We start from the raw sequence: 21,117 nt of genomic DNA, 5'->3' as shown, positions 1-21,117 counted from the left end.
CATAATTGCTGCATTACAAAAATGATAAATAATTAAATAAAGTAAGGAATTAAATATTTGGCAGTTGAAACAATTAGCGCGAATTGGCATCTTGTCAATCCAAATATGTCTAAAATACCCAAATATAACAAATAAATATTTTTTTAAAATATTCTTACTAATTATGTACTCCTCCGGTTCTTAATATAGAACCCAATTTTTGAGTTGATTTTGATCCTAAATATAAGATCCATTTCTCATATTTATTAATTTTCTCTAAATTACCCCTATGGATACTCTCTCAACCATAATCAAGTAGAAGAGAGAGAGTATTAAGAAAGATGATTATGGTGTTTTAGGAAAAATGTGTCACTTTTCTTATAATTAACTAAATTACCTAACTTCCTTAATTTAATCAAATTAGTTAAATGGGTCTTATATTAAGGACCGAAGGAGTATAATAAAATGAAATTTGTTAATATATACAATTATCACATGGATTATTTGAAGAAAAATAAATAGATATAAAAAATGCAACAAATTCATAATTTTATATTTATAGCTAAATTAATTTTCTAACTAAGTCTTATACGTAATAATTCGTGCAGCTTCTAGCATAAGGACCATGTTTCTCATTAGCTTTTTTTAAAAAAAAAAAAAACATTGAGGCATGGAGTATTTGAGATTTACTTTCTTATATTTTTGTGGAATGCATATTTAGTCAAATCATAAAAGATATATATATTCCTCATATTTTTATCTAAAAATTATATCTTTATTAGATTAGATATAGAAAAACATACATAGAACTAACTCATTGAAGTTTGAAAAGTTAAGGCTTTGAGTATATCTATGTTAAAAAGAAAGTTTACATGCTGGTCAAAAAAAAAAAAAGAAAGTTTACATGATACGTCCATGAATTGCCGAAGGACGATGATAAATACAGTACATGCTTTGTAGTTTTAGGATGTTCGTTCATAGCGCGCGTGAAAGCACAGGGACGAACGCAAGCAAGCACTGCGGCACGCTTGCTATTTTGCCGGGAGGAAGAAAGCGCGCCAAACCAACGAATCCTTCTTAATCAGCTGGTCGCGACTGAACCTCTCAAGTTACGGACCCACTTTCGCCCGTCGACTTCCCAGCGCGGTGGCGCCGCCACCACTGCAAACATGGGAAAGCAAAAGCAACAAGTCATTTCCCGCTTCTTTGCACCCAAATCAACTGATTCATCATCTTCTTCTTCTCGCCCGAACCCTCCGACCCCTCCTCCCAAAATCTCAGCTACTGTCAGTTTCTCTCCCGCCAAACGACTCATCGCTTCTCAGCTAGCATCACCGGATAAGCCTTCGAAAGTTCCCAAACTCTCTCCTCATACCCAAAACCCTATACCTCCTCTTCCCGATCCCTCCCTCCACCAAAGATTCCTCCAGAAGTTTCTCGAACCTTCATCTGACCTTTCAGGGGCTTCTCCGGAGATTCCGAAGTTACAGTCGTCTAAACCGCTTAAGTATACCCCCTTGGAGCAGCAAGTGGTGGAACTCAAGAGTAAATACCCAGATGTTCTTTTAATGGTAGAAGTTGGCTATAAGTATCGATTTTTCGGCGAAGACGCTGAAGTTGCGGCCAGGGAGTTGGGGATATATGCTCATATGGATCATAATTTCATGACTGCGAGCATACCAACTTTTCGACTACACGTACATGTGAGAAGGCTGGTGAGTGCGGGGTACAAGGTTGGTGTGGTTAAGCAGACTGAGACTGCAGCCATTAAAGCTCATGGGTCGAATCGATTGGGCCCATTCTGTCGAGGGTTATCGGCATTGTACACAAAGGCAACACTGGAGGCTGCCGAGGATCTGGGTGGAGGGGAAGAAGGACGTGGAGCTGATAGTAATTATCTAATTTGCGTCGTTGAACAGAGCATGTTGGGAGAAAATTCAAAGCAGGGACTTGAAAGTGGTTTTGATGTGAAATTTGGAATTGTTGGGGTGGAAATATCAACCGGGGATGTTGTTTATGGAGAGTTTAATGATAACTGTTTAAGGAGTGCACTTGAGGCTTTAGTGTTGAACCTGGCTCCGGCCGAGTTGCTTCTTGGGGACCCACTTTCTAAACAAACAGAGAAGGTAATCTTTATTTACAAGAATGTTGCGTGGTTGCGTGTCTTGGAAGAAACATTATTTTCCCTCACGTTTCAAGAATTGCAATATTATTTCATTATGACATCAAGAGAGCTCAAGCTTTTAGACCAAGTAATCGTAACTTTGAAGCCCAAGTGGCTTATTGATTTCATGATTGAAAGTTTATCTCTATATCTAAATGATTGTTACTGTTCTATATAATTACCAAAAACTAGTTTATCTCAAATCATGTTGCTCTGACAAAGAGATATTATTACCGTCATTTGATGATAACCCTGGATCATTTACTTGTCTAAGTCTATATAGAAAAATTAAAAGGAATTAATATAAATTCTCTATAATGATGATCACCTGATGTAATTAGATCTTATATTATTAGTTATTACTGGCTTATGCTGGGCCTGGCTCAAGTGTTCGTGTGGAGCATGCTTCACGAGATTGCTTCGCTGATGGAGGTGCTCTTGCTGAAGTTGCATCTTTGTATGAGAACATGGATGTTGACAGTCCATCAGAACCCATGGAAGGGAATGAGTTGAAGGAGCACGAAAATTCTCAGTTGTCAATCAAGGTACGTTATTTCTTCTGCTGGAGTTGGAGAGTTGTAAACTAAATTCAGAATTAGTTGTTTTCTTAAGAATGAAAGCATGTTTTTTTATCATTGACCATGTCATGGGACTTTATTACATTTGCATATTATGTGTTTATGCTGAATACAACTGATTGCCACAGGTGCTGTCTTTCTCTGTTCTGAGCAAATATATTCCTCCCTAAAACTCATTTTTCAATTTCGATGGTACTCTGCATATTAGCTGTACACTACTAAACGTACTAATATTGCCAATTGTATTCATGAGCTCATCTATTTAATCCCTACTTTTTTCTTTTTTCTTTTCTTTTGTTTGTTTTTTTTTTTTAAATTTGTAAAGGAGATCATGGACATGCCTGATTTAGCTGTCCAAGCTTTGGCATTAACCATTCGTCATTTAAAGCAATTTGGTTTTGAAAGAATATTGTGTAGAGGAGCTTCTTTGAGGCCCTTATCAAGCAATATGGAAATGACTCTCTCAGCCAACACACTTCAACAACTAGAGGTATTTATAGATATCGTATTCTATTCTTGAGAGTGTTTAATACTAATGAGGCCTATATTTTTCCCTTCCTTGCTAGGTGTGTCTACTTTCTCTGTTTGTTTCAAAGAGAAATCGACAATTATAAATTGTTATAGAAATGTGATTATTCTATCTGGTTAAATTGCCAAGAATTTTGTCCAAGGATTATCGGGAAGAAGTTTCTTATTACTTGAATGGACTTGACTGTCCATAATTAATGTGGCTTCACCATTTCACTTGCACAAGAATCACCACTAGAAGCTAGTTCGTCAAACATGAACATTCAAATATATGTGCATAGATATGAAAGAAGAAATCTTGTTAGAAAGAAAAAGGAAAAGATAAATGCATTACCTGGCAACAAGAGTATCATCTGATCAACCCAATTTAATAGCATCCCCCTTTGCTTTCTTTGGTTCAAGTTGAAAACCAACTGATTCTACTAGATTTTATATTAAGTATGGCAAGGAAGCATCGTAACTTCCTGCTGGCAACAACTAGTATTCTTTGATAGGAACAACGGGTGCCAAAATTGTGAATGATTGTGTACCATTCTTTTACCTTATAAGATGATTATTTGTTTTCCTCTCACGTGCTTTTTTATAACTGTATGTTTTTTATTTTATAATTTCGAAAATTATTCTAATGTCTTGTTGCATATGCATGTTTTCCCATGTTCTCACTTCTCAGGTTTTAAAAAATAACAGTGATGGATCTGAGACTGGCTCCTTGCTGAAGATTATGAATCATACTCTTACTATATTCGGTTCCAGGAATCTTAGGCACTGGGTATGGAATATATTATTACTGACATATCACCATTTGATGTTAATTCCCAACCAACAAAACAAAAGGAATAAAAATGATATCTTGAATATGTTTGCATGACACAGGTAACTCATCCATTGTGTGATAAAACAATGATTTCTGCTCGTCTTGATGCTGTGTCTGAGATTGCAGAATCCATGGGCTCTTGTCATAGTTTGAAGCATCTAAAATGTGTCGAGGAAGATTCTAATGTAGCAGTAGGGCAACCTGAGTTAGCTTACATACTTTGTTCAGTTTTGACAAATCTGGGTCGGGCACCAGACATACAGCGTGGGATTACAAGAATTTTTCATCAAACTGCTACCCCATCAGAGGTAATGAGCATCTTCTTGTTGACTTGCCATGTGTTCCATATATTTTGATGTTTAATCATTTGTTCTCATCTTCCTGGGCTGTGTGCGTGTGTATGTATTTTTCCATTAAGGGCAAATGAGATTGAAAAGGGAGTCGGCGAGCGTTCTGTTGGTTTTCATATTTTGGTCCATGCTTAATTTATGGACAAATAACACATTAAGAATATGTTAGCACTATTGATATATGGTTTTCAAATGAATATCTTTGGCGGGAATTGCTAAAAAAAGCATAGATTTGAAAATAGTCATTTCTGATTATATCAGCAAATGGGTGGTTGTGGATGTCCCTATTTTAATAGTTTGATGTATTTAAGGCCTGACCATCTGATATATAAATGTTTCTTCATCAAATTTGAAGAATGTCTTAGGAGTGCACTACTCCCCATAGAGAGTAGAAGCTAAGCCATTCTTGTCTCGTCCGTTTAATCTATTGCCTATAGAAACTTAATGTAGAGATCTAAGTAGGACTTCAGAAGAATGTAAGAATGAGACAAATTTTTGAATCAATTCGATAATTGAGGGTGAAAATTTGTTTTGAATCAAGTTGCAAAAGTTCCCATAGTTTGTGAATAATGAGTAATACCAATAGCAGAAATTGTTGGTATTGCTGTTTATTGGCTGTTATAAGTTCTTGGACCCTTAATTTATTGTAATAAATCGAAAGGGGTATAAGTTGCCTCTGAAGATCTCTAGTTTGCTGGAAAACTGTTATTGACTGGCGGAATCAGGTACATAATCCTGCTACAGTTTGTTGCAGTTATTCAAGCTATTTTATCTGCTGGCAAACAGCTTCAACGACTTAGCTCAGATGAGGAAGACAATAATATGTTGCACTCAAATCTGTTGAAAAGGTTGATTTTGACGGCTTCTTCTTCCAGTGTTATCAGCAGTGCAGCAAAAATGTTGTCGTCTATAAACAAAGAATCTGCTGATCAGGGGGACATAACAAACTTGATAATCGCATCTGATGGGCGATTTCCTGAGGTACATGCTTTGCATAAGGAATTCCATTTTAAAATTTGCTTCCTTTTGGCATTGAAGTTGTATTTTGTGTTATCCTGAACATTGCATGGTTTTATTACCATAAATAGGTTGTTCAAGCACGTAAGGCCTTTCAGATGGCAGCAGATCAATTGAATTCTTTGATCAGTTTGTACCGTAAACAGCTTGGAATGCGCAATTTGGAATTTATGAGTGTTTCTGGAATAACTCATTTGCTAGAGGTAATCAATCTTATTCTTGAGAATCCTGTTATGGCTTATTGTATTGAATTTGTTTCTGTTTACACCTTAGCATACCTTTTGGTATTCTGGTTAGTTTATAGTTCATTCTCTTGGTGTTTTTGGCTTTTCATTTTTTACATTCAAACAGAAGACTTCGGTGATATTTCAACCATTCAGGTTTTTTTTTTTTTTTTTTTTTTTAAATTTTGGGTGATAGTAGGATTTGATGTTATATCATGTTTACTGTTTCTCAATTTGTGTGGTTCACATTTATAAACAGAAGGAATAGTTGGGCATCTTTGTTGATTATCTTGTAATTAACGTATATTCTTTTTATTTTTTTCCCTCTTGGTACCTCTCTTTCCTCCATCCTGTCCTCTCCCCCAAGACGAGGAAGGAAGGTCTATTTGTAAAGCCTGCTGCTAATATCTTTATTTATTTATTTATGTATTTTTACTATTGATTATATGGATTATGGTCTGTGTCAAATTGTGAGATGACATTATGCAAGTGTTTTGATTATTATTGTACTTTTTTCTTATAAACTTGAAAATATTAATATCAGGCTTTTGGACTCGACAAGTTAGTTTGAAATTATTATATGATTTCACAAGTTTAATGCTTGGTCGTGAATAATTATAATTGTTGTGATTTGTTTGGCTAAAGTTATCCACAGATGTGAAGGTACCTTCAAACTGGGTTAAGATAAGTAGTACAAAGAAAACAATCCGTTATCACCCCCCTGAAGTGTTAGCAGCATTGGATAAGTTATCATTAGCAAAAGAGGAACTCACTGTTGTCTGTCGAGCTGCTTGGAATAGCTTTCTGATGGGTTTTGGTAAACACTATGTGGAGTTTCAAGCTTGTGTTCAAGCACTAGCTGCCCTAGATTGTCTCCATTCTCTTGCCATTCTTTCAAGAAATAAGGTTTGCTCTCAGAGAACTTTTCAAGTGCCTCCAGATATTTGTGGAGAATCTGTCGCATAACTCTCAAAACTTATCTGTGGCAGAATTATGTTCGCCCAGTATTCGTTGATAATAATGAACCTTCTCAGATACAAATTTGTTCTGGTCGACATCCGGTATGAATCCTATGGATTTTTGAATATGTTTACAAAATTCACATTAATACCTAGATTGAGTTGCAAACTCACTTTTTTCATGTGTGGGTGTGCATGTGCGTGTGTATTTGTATTTTGCACATCACTCAGATTTAGCTGAGGAACTCTTGCTCAATCTGTCAAGTTCGGATTTCATGAATGTTCTTACTGGTATATGGGGTTGAATTGAGATATTATTACCAACTGCCAAGAGCTTCAGCAATGTACAAGCATTTGGATCTAAGCCCAAAGGAACATATTCTTGATTGATGATGTTGTCGATTTTATTTGACAAGGAAGTTATCAAATAGCATTAAGTTCTTGGCGAATTTTTGTTATCATGATAATCGAACCATTTGTCGTCCTTTTTCATTTTCAAATTGGTTGTCATTTGTCAGCTCTTGTAGGATTCCCCATTGGGCTGGGGCTTGAGACTAAAAGATTGCCATTTGATAATTGCAAATGCAGTTGAAATGGTTTACCTTGAATAGTTGAAATTAAATTGACCTGTCTCTATTTTCAAAATGGGCAGTGACTTCCCAGGAACTAAAAACAAAATTATACTACACTTCAATTTTTTGACCAAAATACCCTTCACTTTTTAACCTTTTTTTCCTGACAGCGGGTTTTTAATTAAAGAACAAGAAAACGACACTAAAGAGTAGAATGACATGGTTTTAGGATACGTCTGTGTAATTTTGAGGGAAGTCTATGTAATGCGATATTTTATGGGATGTTCATCTAAGCCTTTATTTTGTCAATTTGACCTACTCCATTGCTGATTGCCCGAGAGTCATTATTGTGAGGCATTTCTCATCAGGTCTTGGACATTACCTTACAAGACAATTTCGTCCCAAATGATACAAATATGCATGCAGACAGACAGTACTGTCAGATCGTTACTGGACCCAATATGGGGGGCAAAAGCTGCTATATTCGCCAGGTCGCTCTGATTGCTTTGATGGCTCAGGTATAATCAAGTATACGTGTCTGTTACATTTTTGCAACCATGTGCTGCATTTCTCTAATATGAATGCTTCTGATGAAGACGACATAATTTCACCCCCTATGGCTGTTGCTTTATTGAAACATGTCCTGATATGTCTAGGTTGGTTCCTTTGTCCCAGCGTCATCTGCAAAACTACATGTCATGGACAGGATCTACACCCGGATGGGTGCTTCTGATAGTATTCAGCTAGGGAGAAGCACTTTCCTGGAAGAGCTAAGTGAAACTTCGCATATACTTCATAGTTGCACAGGACGATCACTTGTTATCATTGATGAGCTAGGGAGAGGAACAAGTACTCATGATGGCATGGCTATTGCTTATGCAACTTTGCATTATCTGCTGGAGCAGAAAAAATGCATGGTCCTTTTTGTCACACACTTCCCAAAGATTGCTGACATTATAAAGGAATTTCCTGGTTCTGTGGCTGCATACCATGTATCCTATTTGACGTCAGCTGATGGCACAAGGAAAACCTTCAACTCAGATCATGAAGATGTCACTTACCTTTACAAGCTCGTCTCTGGTATTTCAGAGAAGAGTTTTGGATTTAAGGTGGCGCAGCTTGCACAGGTAGAATCTCAATCCATATATTACTTTGCACTTTTGCTTGGGCAATTGACTTGAGAGTTGATTGTTTCTGTGACAAATAAAAGAATGAGAGAATGCTCTGGAAGGGCCATTTCTGAAAAAGGAGGCTTTTGTTGTGTGTGTGTGTGTGTGTGTGTGTGAAGGTTGAACTTGAGATTCAGCCAATGTGAGACCTACATTATGTCGCAATAAAATATGGAACATGTGATTCCATCAGCATCTTATATATGTAGTTCAATATTTGCTAACAAACACGAGAGCTAGGTATGTTGGATATGCCTTGGCATTTGTATAAATTGTATTTGTCAGCTGAGGTCTTTAATGATTCCATTATTGTATTTGCTAATATAATGAATACTATTTAATAAAAAATGGTTACATTTTGCTTTTCAGCTTCCTTCACGTTGTGTTAGTCGAGCAACTGTTATGGCTTCTAGATTAGAGGCAGTAGTAAACAGTAGAATACATAGTAGATCTGGAAAAGATCTGCCGGTTGATACAACGGTGATTGAGAAAGAGCAAGAAGCACTGCAACTTATGCCTCAGCCACGAGATGGTTCTTGTCAGGAGTTCATTAACACTTTCAAAGAATTCTTTTCAGACTTAAAGGCTGCATTTCAAGAGGATGATCTTGCAGAAAGCTTCCAGTATGTGGAGCATGCTAGAAGCACTGCAAAGGAATTGTTACCAGGTGAAATTACCTTTTTTTTAAAAAAAAAAATTCAGAATTATTATTGCATTATGGATATTGTTAGCATCTCGATGGCTGCCCTTTCTTCTTGAAAACGAGGGAGTTATTTCCTTTACGGTAAGAGTAATCATTTTAGACATTTTGACTCTGGTCTCTTTGTGAGATATTCATTATCTGCACTGAAGTTAGTCCTTTGTTTTTCCTGTCACTGGCTACTTCATATTTTTGTGGTTGGAGTCGGATATAATACGAAATATCGACGCAACAAAGTGATTTAGTAAGTTTCTCCCTTTGCCTTTTCAGATAAATGCAATTTTTAGTAGTGAGATGAGACATATGATTGACATGCGCGGAGGCAGGGTTGAGGGTTCAGAAGCAGTCCTGCAGCCGTAGACGTTGTATATAATATTTCGCCCGAAATGGGTTTTTGTGTGTTCTATGGGCTTTTCGACTTTCTGCTTGGGGTCAGTGTCTAATTCATGTCATGTAATGAAAATCAATTTATGCCAACTAAGAATGAAATATATTCAAGTCTCACTTCCATGCTTTTACACTATTGATGTGAAAACAATAATTAAAAAGTCAGAAATTCGAAGGGAAATGTGTGCATCATGGTCTTGGTGCTTGTTTTTGGCAAATGAGATTTTGTACAATCGAAACTTTTTTAGTGACTTTGATTTTAAGTAATAATGATTGATCATAATTTCTGTTTGGAAACTGTTTTTTTCCTCCTCGAAAATGATTTTGGAAAATTGAATATGTAATAACTTTTTGGATGTACAAGGACAAATAGATTACTTGCGCAAGTTTCTCTGAATTTTCACAACTATCATTTAATTTCAGCAATTATTAAAATATAACTTAATGAATAACCTAATACTAAAATGATCTTTTAAATTTTAGTATGAATGAAAATCCTTCTTTCACAGTAAGCTACATTCAGGTCCCAGTTGTTTCTAGGCCCTGCTTTGCAAAGTAGTCAGCTACTGCATTACACTTCCGTTTAGTATGGCCAATGCGGATCTCCCACTCGCTGTAAAATCGCACAAGCTTCATTCAGAATCTGCCCATCCTCATGGTTCTCATCATACTCAGTATTCAGCAGATCTATGGCATTGGACGAATCAGCTTCCAACATCACCTTCCTACATCCGGTATCCCAGGCAATATTAAAGTCCATGCAAGCACGCCCATAGCTCCGCAGACCTATGGCACTATGCTTTCTTGTGCATAACAGATTCTGTTCTTTTTCCAAAAAGAAATATCGAACTGCACAAGTAAATATTTGATCTAGCGTATAAAAGTAGTAGTGACTCCTAAAACTATTTCGCTTTTTCTAGTAGTTAAAAACACTTCCGCTTTTGCTTACCCTGGAAGTGTAATCTTGGAATCTGTTTTAAGAATGGGAGTTTTTATGCTACGCTTCTTCCTCAATTTTGCAAGTAAAATGAGGCACTTGTCTCATACTTTTTAATGTCACCAAAACAATGCATGAAAGGTATTTAGGGATTATGTCAAGTACCTAATGAGGTAATTATCTATATTTAGTACTTGATAATGCTTCGAATATTATTCGCTCCAATAAAAAGATACTTATCCGTATAAAAAAATAAATAATCATCAAATGATTCTACAAGTCCCACAAAAGAATGAAAGAAAGACACAGGGAGTTTAACCGGTCTCATTTATCTCACGCCTCTTTCTTCTTATATCCCTCCAAACTTAAAACTTTGCATCGTATTTAACTTTCGATCAATCTATCATGTCTCAGAGCAGAGACTGGCATGCCGTTTTGAATATAAAAATTCCAGCAAACTAATCAAGCTCTTCAAATTACAATGGCTGCTGCTTCTTTTTTTTTTTCCAATTTTAATTACACCAAGAACGCACTGAAACTTACACCATGTTACAGATGTGGCAGTTCAATGGAGGTCATTCTTAATTCCCGCTAAGAACATTCTCAGCTCCTTTGCTTTCCTCTTATGTTCAGGTGACGTGTCACTCTCTGATTCACTCAAATTTATAACCTCAACGTGTTCACCAATAAATTGTTGACACTTGGAGGAAGCATACAACTGCTTAGTTGGAGAAGGACTCAGTAAATCAATGACCTCATTTTTAGCCACGGAATCACTCTGCTGACCGTCAGATGTGTTTCTCACATTTTGATTCCATTCGATCTGTTCATCAAGTGATGAACTTGACAAGTCTCTGTTATTCAGATAAGCTTCATCCACGGCAGATGCATCTTGAAAGACCTGTTCTGATGAATCGGAGGCATTGTGATTGGCGTGGTCTCCCAGCTCGATATTCAGTGATAGATTCGTAAGTTGCAGGTCAAGTTCAGCCATAGAAGATGCAGTTTCAGTTTTCTTTGGTCTTCTTTTTTGAGCATTTTGTTTCTTAAGCAGACCTTTTTTCTCGTCAAACTCCAAAATCTTCTCAGGACAAGCACTGGAGATGAGTCATGATAGAAAGTTATTAACACAATAAGCAATACACTTTCCATGTAATTACTGGAAATTCATACAGTTTTATATTTTAGTTAGAAAACTAACCTTTTTAAAAGATCTGCCGGTATTATTGAAGTTCCAAGTCCATCCATTTCATTCCATGACACCTCATAGCATTCTCTTCCTTGAACTTTTCGGCACTTAATGATTTCCGAGACCGGACACTTTACAGGGATCTGTGATAGGGCATATTGCAGGTAGTGTAAACAGAGAAGGCAGTAATCAAAGAGTCATTGTTGCATATAATGAAAAAGTTAAAAGGCAGTTATATTGCCAGCCGAAGTAGATGATGATTAGTGGCAAGGGTTAGCAGTACCTCATTCAAAGGAAGATTCAGTCCTACTTCTGATGACGTTAAGCGCATATTGGCAAATCGCCGTAAATCCCTTTCAGCTATCTTTGGAAGGACATACTCATCTATAACAATAACCATCAATAAAATCACAAGTTGAAATTATTTCCAAAAATTACTGAGCTGGTATTGCCATTGCTGATATTTAAGTTACCAAGAATTTTGATCGAAAGAGGGATTTAATATAATTCTAAAACTCTAAACAACAATATGAGAGTCAGCCGTTCAGAGGTACTATCTAAATAAAAAACGACAGGATGAAGCATGCAAGAGCAGTTGAAGAACCTGTTTTCTCCGGAGGCCACTGAAAGAATTCAGCACATATCTGCTGGAGTTTACTACGTTGAAATGGATACTGAGCAAGAACCCTACAGAGAGAGTCATTCATCCGCTAAATATATAATTTTATTGATAGATTCCACATTCAATTGATACACGTCACTATATAGCCACTTTTGATGAAGTTCATTTAGGACCGGAGGTATGTTATATTATAATGAACCAGGCAACATAAGTCTCAGTACACTAAACTAATGTAAAATTACCTCATCACAATATCAGAATCCACAGGGTGGCATTTCGGCTTTACATAAGCATTGATAACTTGCAAGAAGTTATAATCTCTCTGCGAATTGTTCCCGCCTCCTGCGTGTACAAAAAAGATAGAAACAGAGATTTGAACCTGACAAGCTTCCACACGATTAAAGAAAATTTCATTAACGGCAAATCAATATATAAAACATGTTCATTCTAATAATGTTTAAGAAAAAAGTGTCAATGAATGGGACAAACTATTAATATGTTTGTAAGCTCTGACCAGTTACGACATAAATTTTTGGAGAAAAAGAGACCTTTACCAAAAAGTATATGCGGAAGATATACTTTCGACACTTTGTTTTGTTACAAACTATCCAAAATTAGAGGTTTACCTCTAATTCAAGTATTTGTTGACATGAAACTGAATATGGATAAATCTGTTGCAGAAATCTTGAAGAAAATTACATTTGTGCAAATTGCAGGCCATGGATTAGTAGCAATATAAATGCTTTACCATGACTCAATGCCATATCATGGTCCAACATATTTTCTTTGTTGTTGTCCTTCAAGACTTGTCCCTGCTTCTTTGCACCTTTCAGTCTTTTCAGACATTCAATTCCTTCAGAAGCAAATTTTTGGAGCACATGTTTGTCACCAATAGATCTAACTATCTGACAAGCTGACTCCTACAATCCGTAATCAAATTATCGCAAGGTCATAAGCAACAAACAGAACAGAGGGAATAGACAGAAAGGTACTGTGTGACCATGAACAATGGTAGGATTCATGCTTACCGGACCTAGACCATAGACTCCTTGATTATAATCACTTCCAAGAAGTAAGGCAAGAGCAATCTGAAGATTCAAGGTCACATTACCAATGGTTATTTTGCCCAAAAGTAAACCCAATCCCCTAAAATTGAATTATTTACAGAATGGGAACATGGACTGATTGTACAATTCAAGATAGTACGACTCTTCATAAGATGGAAACACTACTGATTTTAGTAAAAGAAGATACAAAAGATATAAAATACTTTAAGAATTTAGGACTAAAATTTACTAAAAGAAGAACAATCATATGCATACATGGATACATGCATGATACTGGATTCAGCTTAAGTTTCTACAAGGAAAATCAATTCAAACAATAGAGGAAACCATTGAAAATAAGTTCCTTGGTATAACTAAACTACACAAAATGGTTCCACAATAGGGTAACTTCTGTTTTAACTGATTTCTTTCCAGTGCCAGGATATTATGAACCGAGAAGCTAACATTGGCAGACCTTCCTAGACCTAACTACTCCACAACCTTGACACGCACAAACCTAACTGAATGTAAGATTAGATAACATACTGACTGAACAATGAAAGATCATCTATATATGCCTAAAAAGAAAATACCATGTATTTAAAAAGACAACAGAAAGTTACCAATGAATCCCTTCCAAATCCAAGTTTTCTTTCAATGTCTTCCATCTCATAGCAAACAACATACCCCCCATCTCCTAATTCATCAGTAAATGGTTCCTTGCAGTAGTTAGTGTTAATAAAATCAAAACAAAACAAACGTAGACATGATTCAAAACAGATCTACTCACCAAGGCAGATATCCCTATACACTGTCCTTGCACCAAAAAGAAATATATCTGAATCTGAACTGAAACATCCATCCTAAAAGTAACCACAATTCTTAATGAATGAACCAACATTGATAATGGGTTAGCCTAGCCATTAGTAGAAACACTACACAAATAACAATAATTTCCAAATTGAGAGCAAAGAATAATTTGCAGGCAATTGATTCTTCTTACACACAATAATTCGGAGTTCAACAAAGCACATTGAGCTTCACCTTCTTCAATCCTGGATTAGCAAAAGACTAATAATGTTAGTAGTTTGCATTAGTGCAGTAACACTTTTATGTTCACTGTCTGACAAGAAGTAGCTACTCCTTAGTCCTAAGAGTTGGTGGTGCTTTCATAAGCAATATATTGATCATTGATAAACTCTGATTCCTCCAATATATTGCTAAGACTTAGAATAATTTAATTTTTATTTTTTATTAGTAGCATGCAGTCCAACTATTGGACCATGTCATTAAACAAGGATATCATACTCAATAGGTTTGCTCCTTTCGTCTCTTACAATATAACAAATCAGTGCACTCCCGCGCACAACAATATACAAATGAAAACTAATCCAACCTGGATACTTAAGCAATTTTGGAGTCATCAATATCAAGCTATTATATTTATCATCATTAAAAACAAGATATTGAACCTAACTTTAAATGGTAATTACCCATTCAAACAAGGAATGCCGAGGGCCATTCCCAAGATGCGAGCCTCTTTTATCATGCATGAAAACTCAGATCCCCTGTTCCTCGGTAAAGAAGACATTTTCTGTAAGTTGCTTCCATTTTGTGTTACCTACATCATTATTGACTAAAGTTCGTAAAATTGGAAAGTGAGAAAACAAAAAGGCAACATATAAGAAAAATGAACACATAGGAAGTAAATGCTACTTACATCTTTTCCAGAGTTTAATCGTTGCCTATAAGTTGATAATTTAATAGCAGGAATTGATCCATCTGAGAAATAGCAAAGATCAGAATATGTGAACGGATATGGCTGGATACTGTCAAGACAACAAGATTCAAAAAGCGCAGAATGACCAGTAAAAGAGACGTTGTAATTAAGTAAAGAAAAGGAACATGTACATGGACGATAAATCTGAAGTCCAAAGCCTCATAACAGGTGTGCATGAAACTGATTCATATACTGGAATTTTCCAATACTAAGATAAGTCGGATCAGCAACAGGACGTGGGCCTTAGATGCGACCAAAGAAGTTCATGATTCTAAGTGTCAGTGGAATTTTCAGAATAAGTCCTTCATTTAAAGAGCCGCAGTGAGTTTTGTTACGGGACGGCCCTTGGGTTAGATAAGGATATTATGCGTACCACCCCACATTCGAGTGTGCAAATGCTAAGGCCTGCTTTCGTGAAAATCCCACATGGACGCAAAATTTAAGGTTGCACAAATACGTTCTAGTTCTACCAGCAGAGATTTTCTGGTTTCAGTTTTCTTGGCTACTATGATGAACGTTTAGACTTTAGAACGTCACTCTTATGCACTAAAATTGAAAACTTTTTTAACATATTTTTCAAACCTACTATAACACAACTGTAATAGGTGATAACTGGAAGAGTAAAGCAACAAGGTAAACAACAAAATACGTAGGAACACACCTGTAACGAAAATTAGGCTACAATTCAAAGCAATGAGCGCTCTAATGCGGTGGAAGAGACCCCTGAGGTGGACTTTCTCCTTCACACATGAGATTGATTTGCCCACATTCTGAAGTTGAACTATCCAACATGAGAGATCAATGCATATCCTCTTGTTCCTAGAATCCAATTCCAGCACAAGCACATGAAGTCATATAGAATTTAAAAAAAAAGAACATGAGAGAGAAAGTAAAGGAAAGTAAGGGAATTGATTACTGGAGATGGTGAAGTGGAACTGTTTTCTTGCAGGATTCGAGTATATCCCACAAATGCTTCACACCCATGAGGAAAAGCGAGTGAGAGAGAGAGCCAGACGTTGTAAGACTATCTATGAGAGGATGGACCGATAGAAATGAAAGAACCTGGAGTTTGAAGTTGCAGGGGCAGGCTTCGAATTCGAAAGTCGGAACCAGGCTCCCCCTCGCGAGTCGAGGACGACCAGCTGAAAGCGACGTCGTTTTCTTGTCAAATCACAGAGATGCTGAAATGAGCAGATTTTTCCTTTTATAGTATGCATATATTATAAATATTACTCGACCTATCCAGGATAATGTAAGATTCAATTATTGAGTTGGTTTTGATTCTAAATATAAGATCTATTTATCATATTTATTATTTTTTCTAAATTACTCCTATGAATACTCTCTTAACCATAATCAAGTACAAGAAGAATATGAGGTATTTAGAAAGATGATTATGGTATTTTAGAAGAAAAAAAATATATCACATTTCTTATAATTAAATGACTTACCTAACTTCATTAATCTAATCAAATTAGTTAAATATGTCTTGTATTAAGGACCGGAGGGATAATTTGTAAGGTCGTCTCCTAAAAGCTTATTTAACTTTTAATTTGATTCTAAATATAAGATCTTAATCTATTTTTATCTTTTATATTTATCCATTTGTTTCAAAGCAGTCCTTATATTAGTTATACATGTTAAAAGTTTCATTAAATAATAGTTTTAGTTAATATACTTAATTAGTAAAGGCATTTTGAGAAAGATAACATTTATTTGTTACTTCTCCAGTCCTTATTATATGACCTAATTGTTAAGTTAATTTTGCTCCTAAATATAAGACTTATTTCTCATATTTATTAATTTTTCCTAAATTACTTATATGGATACTTCTTCAAACATAAGTGAATAAGTGAGGAAGAAAATATATTAAGAAAGATGATTATGCGTTTTAGAAAAATCATATCATATTTCTTATAATTAACTAATTTATCTAACTTTCTTAATCTAATCAAATTAGTTAAAAAGGTTTTATATTAAGAACCGAAGGAATATAAATAACTAACTTAATTAATTTTCTTAATCTCTTCAAATTAGCCAGCTAGGTTTTATATTAAGTGTCAGAGGTAGTATTAATAATTAATGATGACGTGGCTCTTATTTAACACACTTAAACTAATTTTGTTGCGTCACTCTAAATAAAATAAAAGATAATTAAATTACATTTTATTTTTAAAAATGGTTAATATAATTTTTTGTCTTTCAAGTTTGTTCTTGTTTTGATTTTAATCCTTTAAGTTTCAAACTAGAGGTTATGATTCCTCGAATGGCAAAATGTTTTAGATTTTTATTGAAGTACAGGACCGATGTTTTAAATAAAAAAAAAAACTTGAAGTGTCAAAACCTATAGTTTAAAATTTGAAGATTAAAACCAAAATGAATAAAAATTTGAGAGACTACAAATTATACTACCTCTAATCCTTAATATAAGAATTAGTTGACTAATTTGAGTAGATTAAGAAAGTTTGTTAAATTAGTTATTTATAGTAAAAATATGTTATATTTCTTATAATACTCTTATTAGTCATGTGTATTTGTTAGAACTACAATTGAATAATAGAATTTTTAATATGTGCAACTATTATAAAGATTATTTTGAAAAAAAATAAATAAACATAAAAGATAAAATGAATTGGGATGTTATACTTAGAGTCAAATTAAAAGTCAAACTAGCTCTTCTAATAAAAAGGGAAAATAATATTAAATATGCTTGAAAATATCTTAATTCTCTTGTGGGAATTGTTCGCCAAGGTGTCAAATGATCTCCAAAGCAAATCATTGAGGAATTTAGAGGACAAGTCTCTAAATTCTTGCTCATCTGCAAAGCGCACACACGCAGATCAGATTAACCATATTACGACTTGGACAATAAGGATGAAGAGGATTATTATTACAAAAAAAAAAAAGAGGCTCTGTTCTTGTACCACATGAATCTGAAACCGCTACACAGATTCCTTTGCAAGCAAAGATCCCTGGAATCTTCACTTTTTGACCTCGATAGTTTCAGACGTGCCCTTCTCTGGATTTCAAGCTATGCTAGATCACATTCAAAGGAACTTGGGTTGTCGTCCACGTCAGCTCATATCCATGTCCACCCTGTCGAATTTGGGGTCCCATGGCGGTTGTACTTTTGTCCACGGTTAGTAACCTGAGTTGCATCCGTGTCCCTTGTGACCTTTAACTGGGTAATCCTTCTAGGGTTGAAAAAATATAACTGAGCGAGGCGTTTCGACCTTCGAGTCACATGACCGGGAGCTCTGTGGATTGGGGCGAGTTCGATTCAAATTGGGAAGAAAAGGCTGTTTCGGTCAATTCCTTAATCCCCTAGGACTCCGCGTCCTCTGTTCCGCGTTTTGGGAAAAACCATCAACAAATCATAAACCTTTCGCTCTTTTCTCCTTCTTCATATACTGCTTCACTCAACTCTCACGCCCTTCCCGACCACAAAAATGCTGACATCTTCTGTCTTTAAGGTTAATCCCTCTTTTCTCTTACCAGTACTGTTATACCTTTTTTCTCCTCGTTTTTTCTTGCATCTTTATTTTTTATGTGTAAATTGGATCCTGGTTGATAGATCTTTGTCCGAAATGACGAACTCTTTGTTGCTTCGGCTCGAATTTTTCTCTCTTTTTTCTTTGCCTCTCTTTTTTTTCCCCTTCGTTTCTTGGGTTGAAAGAATTTGGTTGATCGGGATGCTTGTTTCTTTTTGATCGGGCATTTCTAAGATCTTGTGATGTGGAATCACAATTTTGTTTGAGAGGCTTCGGGTGTTAGCGGGTGGGGTTATACAAAGGGGTTCTCTGTTTTTTGTTAATCTGGTTGATTCTCCTTCCTTCCTTACTCGCTTGAGATTTCAATTTTCAATTGTAATGATCAAGTTCTGATGTTTTTTTTGAAACCCCCGAGCCTTAACCAAAGTGCTCTGTGTCTTTGCTATCTTTCATTTGTTAAGGCTAATTGTTTCTGTTAAATTTTGAATTTTCGATAAGTACTGATACAATCGTTCCGTCTTAATAATTCGGAGTTAACAATAGAGATTCCACGAGACATAATTTACTTAAAGTCTCATTCTTGTTGGGTCTAGTGGTGCGAAAAGCCTGGTAGTGCTATGGATTGTATTGTTTTCCCTTGTTTATGAGTTCTTGCCACTCAAAATTCTTGCTTTTAGGATTCAAGAAATGTTGGAAGATAAGTTGTGCACCCATTGTCACTTTAGAATTTGTTCTTGCAGGCAATAGGAACAGTTCTTACTTGTTAGCATGTCGGGTGTCAGCGCACTTTGATGATTGAAACTCTTCCCATGTCCAGATCCTCCATAGTCGCATAAAACATTTAAGGAAAAAGGTTCTGCTATCATAGTTTTCATTTTGATGGTTGAAACTCATTACTGGTTTTCAATTTTTTTTCTGCAGGAGTTTTGAATCTACTGATTCACTGTAGTTCACTCGGAATTTTGGAGAACTAGTAAAATGGAAGACAGCTACTCTACTGTAAGGAGATGGGAGGATCTGGACATAGACATTTTGGTGAAGATTTTCGAGTTGCTTGACATCTTCCAGTTAACTTCTGGCATTGCTCATGTTTGTAGCACATGGCGTATGGCTTGCTGTGATCCGCTTCTTTGGAAAACACTTGATTTGTCAATGCTAAAATCCAATTTCATCAAGATTCCATTAGAGCCATTTGTCTACGTTGATGGGCGATCGGATACCACTTTGACCCGTTTGCTGAAGATTTCTTTGAGTCTAAGCAGGGGGAACATAATGACTTTGATCTTTCATTTCAACCTATACATAAGCGATGATCAATTGACATACACTGCTGAAAGGTAATTTCAGGTTTCACATTGAATGCCATAAGGAACAGATAATATTCTCTTGATTGCTGATTTGTTGACAAACTTTCTTGTCTGGTGCTAACATTGCTTGATTACTTAGAGGGATTAACTTGAACTTTTGCATTGTATGTATGATTGAGGTTCTGCTTGGTATTCTCTTAATTCTGTCATCTTTACATAGAGTTGCTGGAGAATATCTGAAAGCAGTTGAGCTATAAGTGGCTGTGGTTACTTTGTTCAATAACTGTCTTCTGTCATTCCTTGTTGCAGGTGCCCTGAACTCAGACGACTCGTTCTGCCAGCATGGAACAGAATCAAGAAAACAGGAATGATCAAGGCCATCCGTGGCTGGAAACATCTGGAGTCCTTGACAATGCCTACCATAGCAAATCCGCCGTATCTTCTGGAGGAAATCGCAGCGAATTGTGAGAACTTCAGTGAACTCAAGATTATGGGTCCCTGTGATCTTTTCTTCGCTTCGTCCATTGCTACCTATCTTCCAAAGTTAAGAGTGTTGAGTCTTCGATGTTCAACGCTATTAAGGGAAGTTCTCATTCTGATCTTAGATAACTTACAGCACCTTGAGGTGCTCAATATATCACATTGCATTCTGATGGAAACCGCTCCGCCTCCTCAGCATAAAAGAATCATTAGAGAGATCGATCCGGCTATCCATGAGAAAGCTTCTCGGTTACGCGAATTTCTCACATGCATGCAAGACTCGTGCATCATGTGCCAGCGGACAAGAACCGATGAAGGGCTGGTGAGGTGGTACAAGTATGAGGAAGGCCTGTGGAAAACAGATGAGGTTAGGTCACTCTCCCTCTGATGAAGTCTGAGGAAACAGGAAGTGGTATAGTAGTGAATTTTAGGTATTGCTGCTTATGTTACCTTTTCTCCTGTTCTTTGACTTGTTCTTCTACCTTCAAGTAGTTCATCCAAATAAAGATTGTTGGATTATAACAATTGAAATGTGTTGTTAATTGTGCCCCTGAGAAGATGGGATGTTAAATTTTGTAAGTGTACATAGAAGTTAGCCATGTTCTCTGCTTTGAATGCAGTTCATACTTCATATGTTGACTCTCCTTTACAAAATTTTCAAGTTCCTGAGATCGGCTTTTATGGCTAATTGGGTTGAGATTTCTCCTGAACCAGGAAAGAATGTATTGAAGTAACCTTGCCTGGATCTATTCATTTAAAAGATGTCCATAGTGCAGTGCAAAACATGAGGAAAAAATTGCTTTTATATTTCTTATTTGAATAAT

The 21,117-nt window shown here is 36.0% G+C and overlaps 3 protein-coding genes across 8 annotated transcripts; 2 read left to right on the top strand and 1 right to left on the bottom strand.

Annotated features, from left to right (window-relative positions):
• Window positions 1-965: 965 nt before the first annotated feature.
• Window positions 966-9,622, top strand: LOC114715711 (DNA mismatch repair protein MSH3). Its single transcript, XM_028900579.1, has 13 exons — window positions 966-2,105; window positions 2,500-2,688; window positions 3,047-3,211; window positions 3,920-4,018; window positions 4,123-4,371; window positions 5,158-5,394; window positions 5,502-5,633; window positions 6,300-6,560; window positions 6,644-6,715; window positions 7,554-7,703; window positions 7,842-8,312; window positions 8,724-9,021; window positions 9,325-9,622. Exons 1-13 carry the CDS (start codon window positions 1,149-1,151, stop codon window positions 9,339-9,341), a joined length of 3,297 nt encoding a protein of 1,098 aa, XP_028756412.1. The 5' UTR covers window positions 966-1,148; the 3' UTR covers window positions 9,342-9,622.
• A 1,204-nt stretch (window positions 9,623-10,826) lies between these two features.
• Window positions 10,827-16,072, bottom strand: LOC114715712 (flap endonuclease GEN-like 2). 5 transcript variants are annotated; one of them, XM_028900582.1, is made up of 14 exons: window positions 15,932-16,072; window positions 15,677-15,834; window positions 14,956-15,017; window positions 14,729-14,856; window positions 14,239-14,290; window positions 14,026-14,098; window positions 13,859-13,932; window positions 13,218-13,277; window positions 12,938-13,109; window positions 12,432-12,576; window positions 12,172-12,254; window positions 11,851-11,951; window positions 11,580-11,710; window positions 10,827-11,475 (listed from the first exon to the last, which is right to left on the bottom strand). In XM_028900582.1, the coding sequence occupies exons 1-14, from the start codon at window positions 15,997-15,999 to the stop codon at window positions 10,944-10,946; spliced, it is 1,839 nt and encodes a 612-aa protein (XP_028756415.1). In that variant the 5' UTR covers window positions 16,000-16,072; the 3' UTR covers window positions 10,827-10,943. The 5 variants fall into 5 exon arrangements, with proteins under 5 accessions (XP_028756415.1, XP_028756417.1, XP_028756416.1 ...); XM_028900584.1 differs by having other exon boundaries at window positions 12,432-12,531; XM_028900583.1 differs by having other exon boundaries at window positions 13,859-13,929.
• Window positions 16,073-18,384: 2,312 nt separating this feature from the next.
• On the top strand, window positions 18,385-20,860 carry LOC114715713 (F-box/LRR-repeat protein At3g48880). Of its 2 annotated transcripts, none has more exons than XM_028900588.1 (3): window positions 18,385-18,488; window positions 19,428-19,843; window positions 20,123-20,860. In XM_028900588.1, exons 2-3 carry the CDS (start codon window positions 19,485-19,487, stop codon window positions 20,679-20,681), a joined length of 918 nt encoding a protein of 305 aa, XP_028756421.1. In that variant the 5' UTR covers window positions 18,385-18,488; window positions 19,428-19,484; the 3' UTR covers window positions 20,682-20,860. The 2 variants fall into 2 exon arrangements, with proteins under 2 accessions (XP_028756421.1, XP_028756420.1); XM_028900587.1 differs by having other exon boundaries at window positions 18,426-18,488; window positions 19,247-19,843.
• Window positions 20,861-21,117: the final 257 nt, after the last annotated feature.

This window comes from Neltuma alba, unplaced genomic scaffold (assembly GCF_004799145.2).
Source record: "Neltuma alba isolate B1F8T4 unplaced genomic scaffold, ASM479914v2 tig00011608_pilon, whole genome shotgun sequence".
NCBI lineage: Eukaryota > Viridiplantae > Streptophyta > Magnoliopsida > Fabales > Fabaceae > Neltuma > Neltuma alba.
The sequence above is the reverse complement of the archived record's forward strand: the minus strand, read 5'-3'. Positions and strand labels throughout refer to the sequence as shown.

Excerpts from the sequence above, each read along its gene's own strand:
- LOC114715712 (XM_028900582.1), bottom strand. The coding sequence starts at position 15,999 with ATGGGTGTGAAGCATTTGTGGGATATACTCGAATCCTGCAAGAAAACA. Across the intron at positions 11,952-12,171 it reads GTGGCCTCCGGAGAAAACAG|ATGAGTATGTCCTTCCAAAG; the intron begins GTTCTTCAACTG and ends TTATTGTTATAG. Across the intron at positions 11,711-11,850 it reads TGAATCTTCCTTTGAATGAG|ATCCCTGTAAAGTGTCCGGT; the intron begins GTACTGCTAACC and ends GCCCTATCACAG.
- LOC114715713 (XM_028900588.1), top strand. The coding sequence starts at position 19,485 with ATGGAAGACAGCTACTCTACTGTAAGGAGATGGGAGGATCTGGACATA. Across the intron at positions 19,844-20,122 it reads TTGACATACACTGCTGAAAG|GTGCCCTGAACTCAGACGAC; the intron begins GTAATTTCAGGT and ends TCCTTGTTGCAG.
- LOC114715711 (XM_028900579.1), top strand. The coding sequence starts at position 1,149 with ATGGGAAAGCAAAAGCAACAAGTCATTTCCCGCTTCTTTGCACCCAAA. Across the intron at positions 2,106-2,499 it reads TTTCTAAACAAACAGAGAAG|TTATTACTGGCTTATGCTGG; the intron begins GTAATCTTTATT and ends TTATATTATTAG. Across the intron at positions 5,395-5,501 it reads CTGATGGGCGATTTCCTGAG|GTTGTTCAAGCACGTAAGGC; the intron begins GTACATGCTTTG and ends TACCATAAATAG.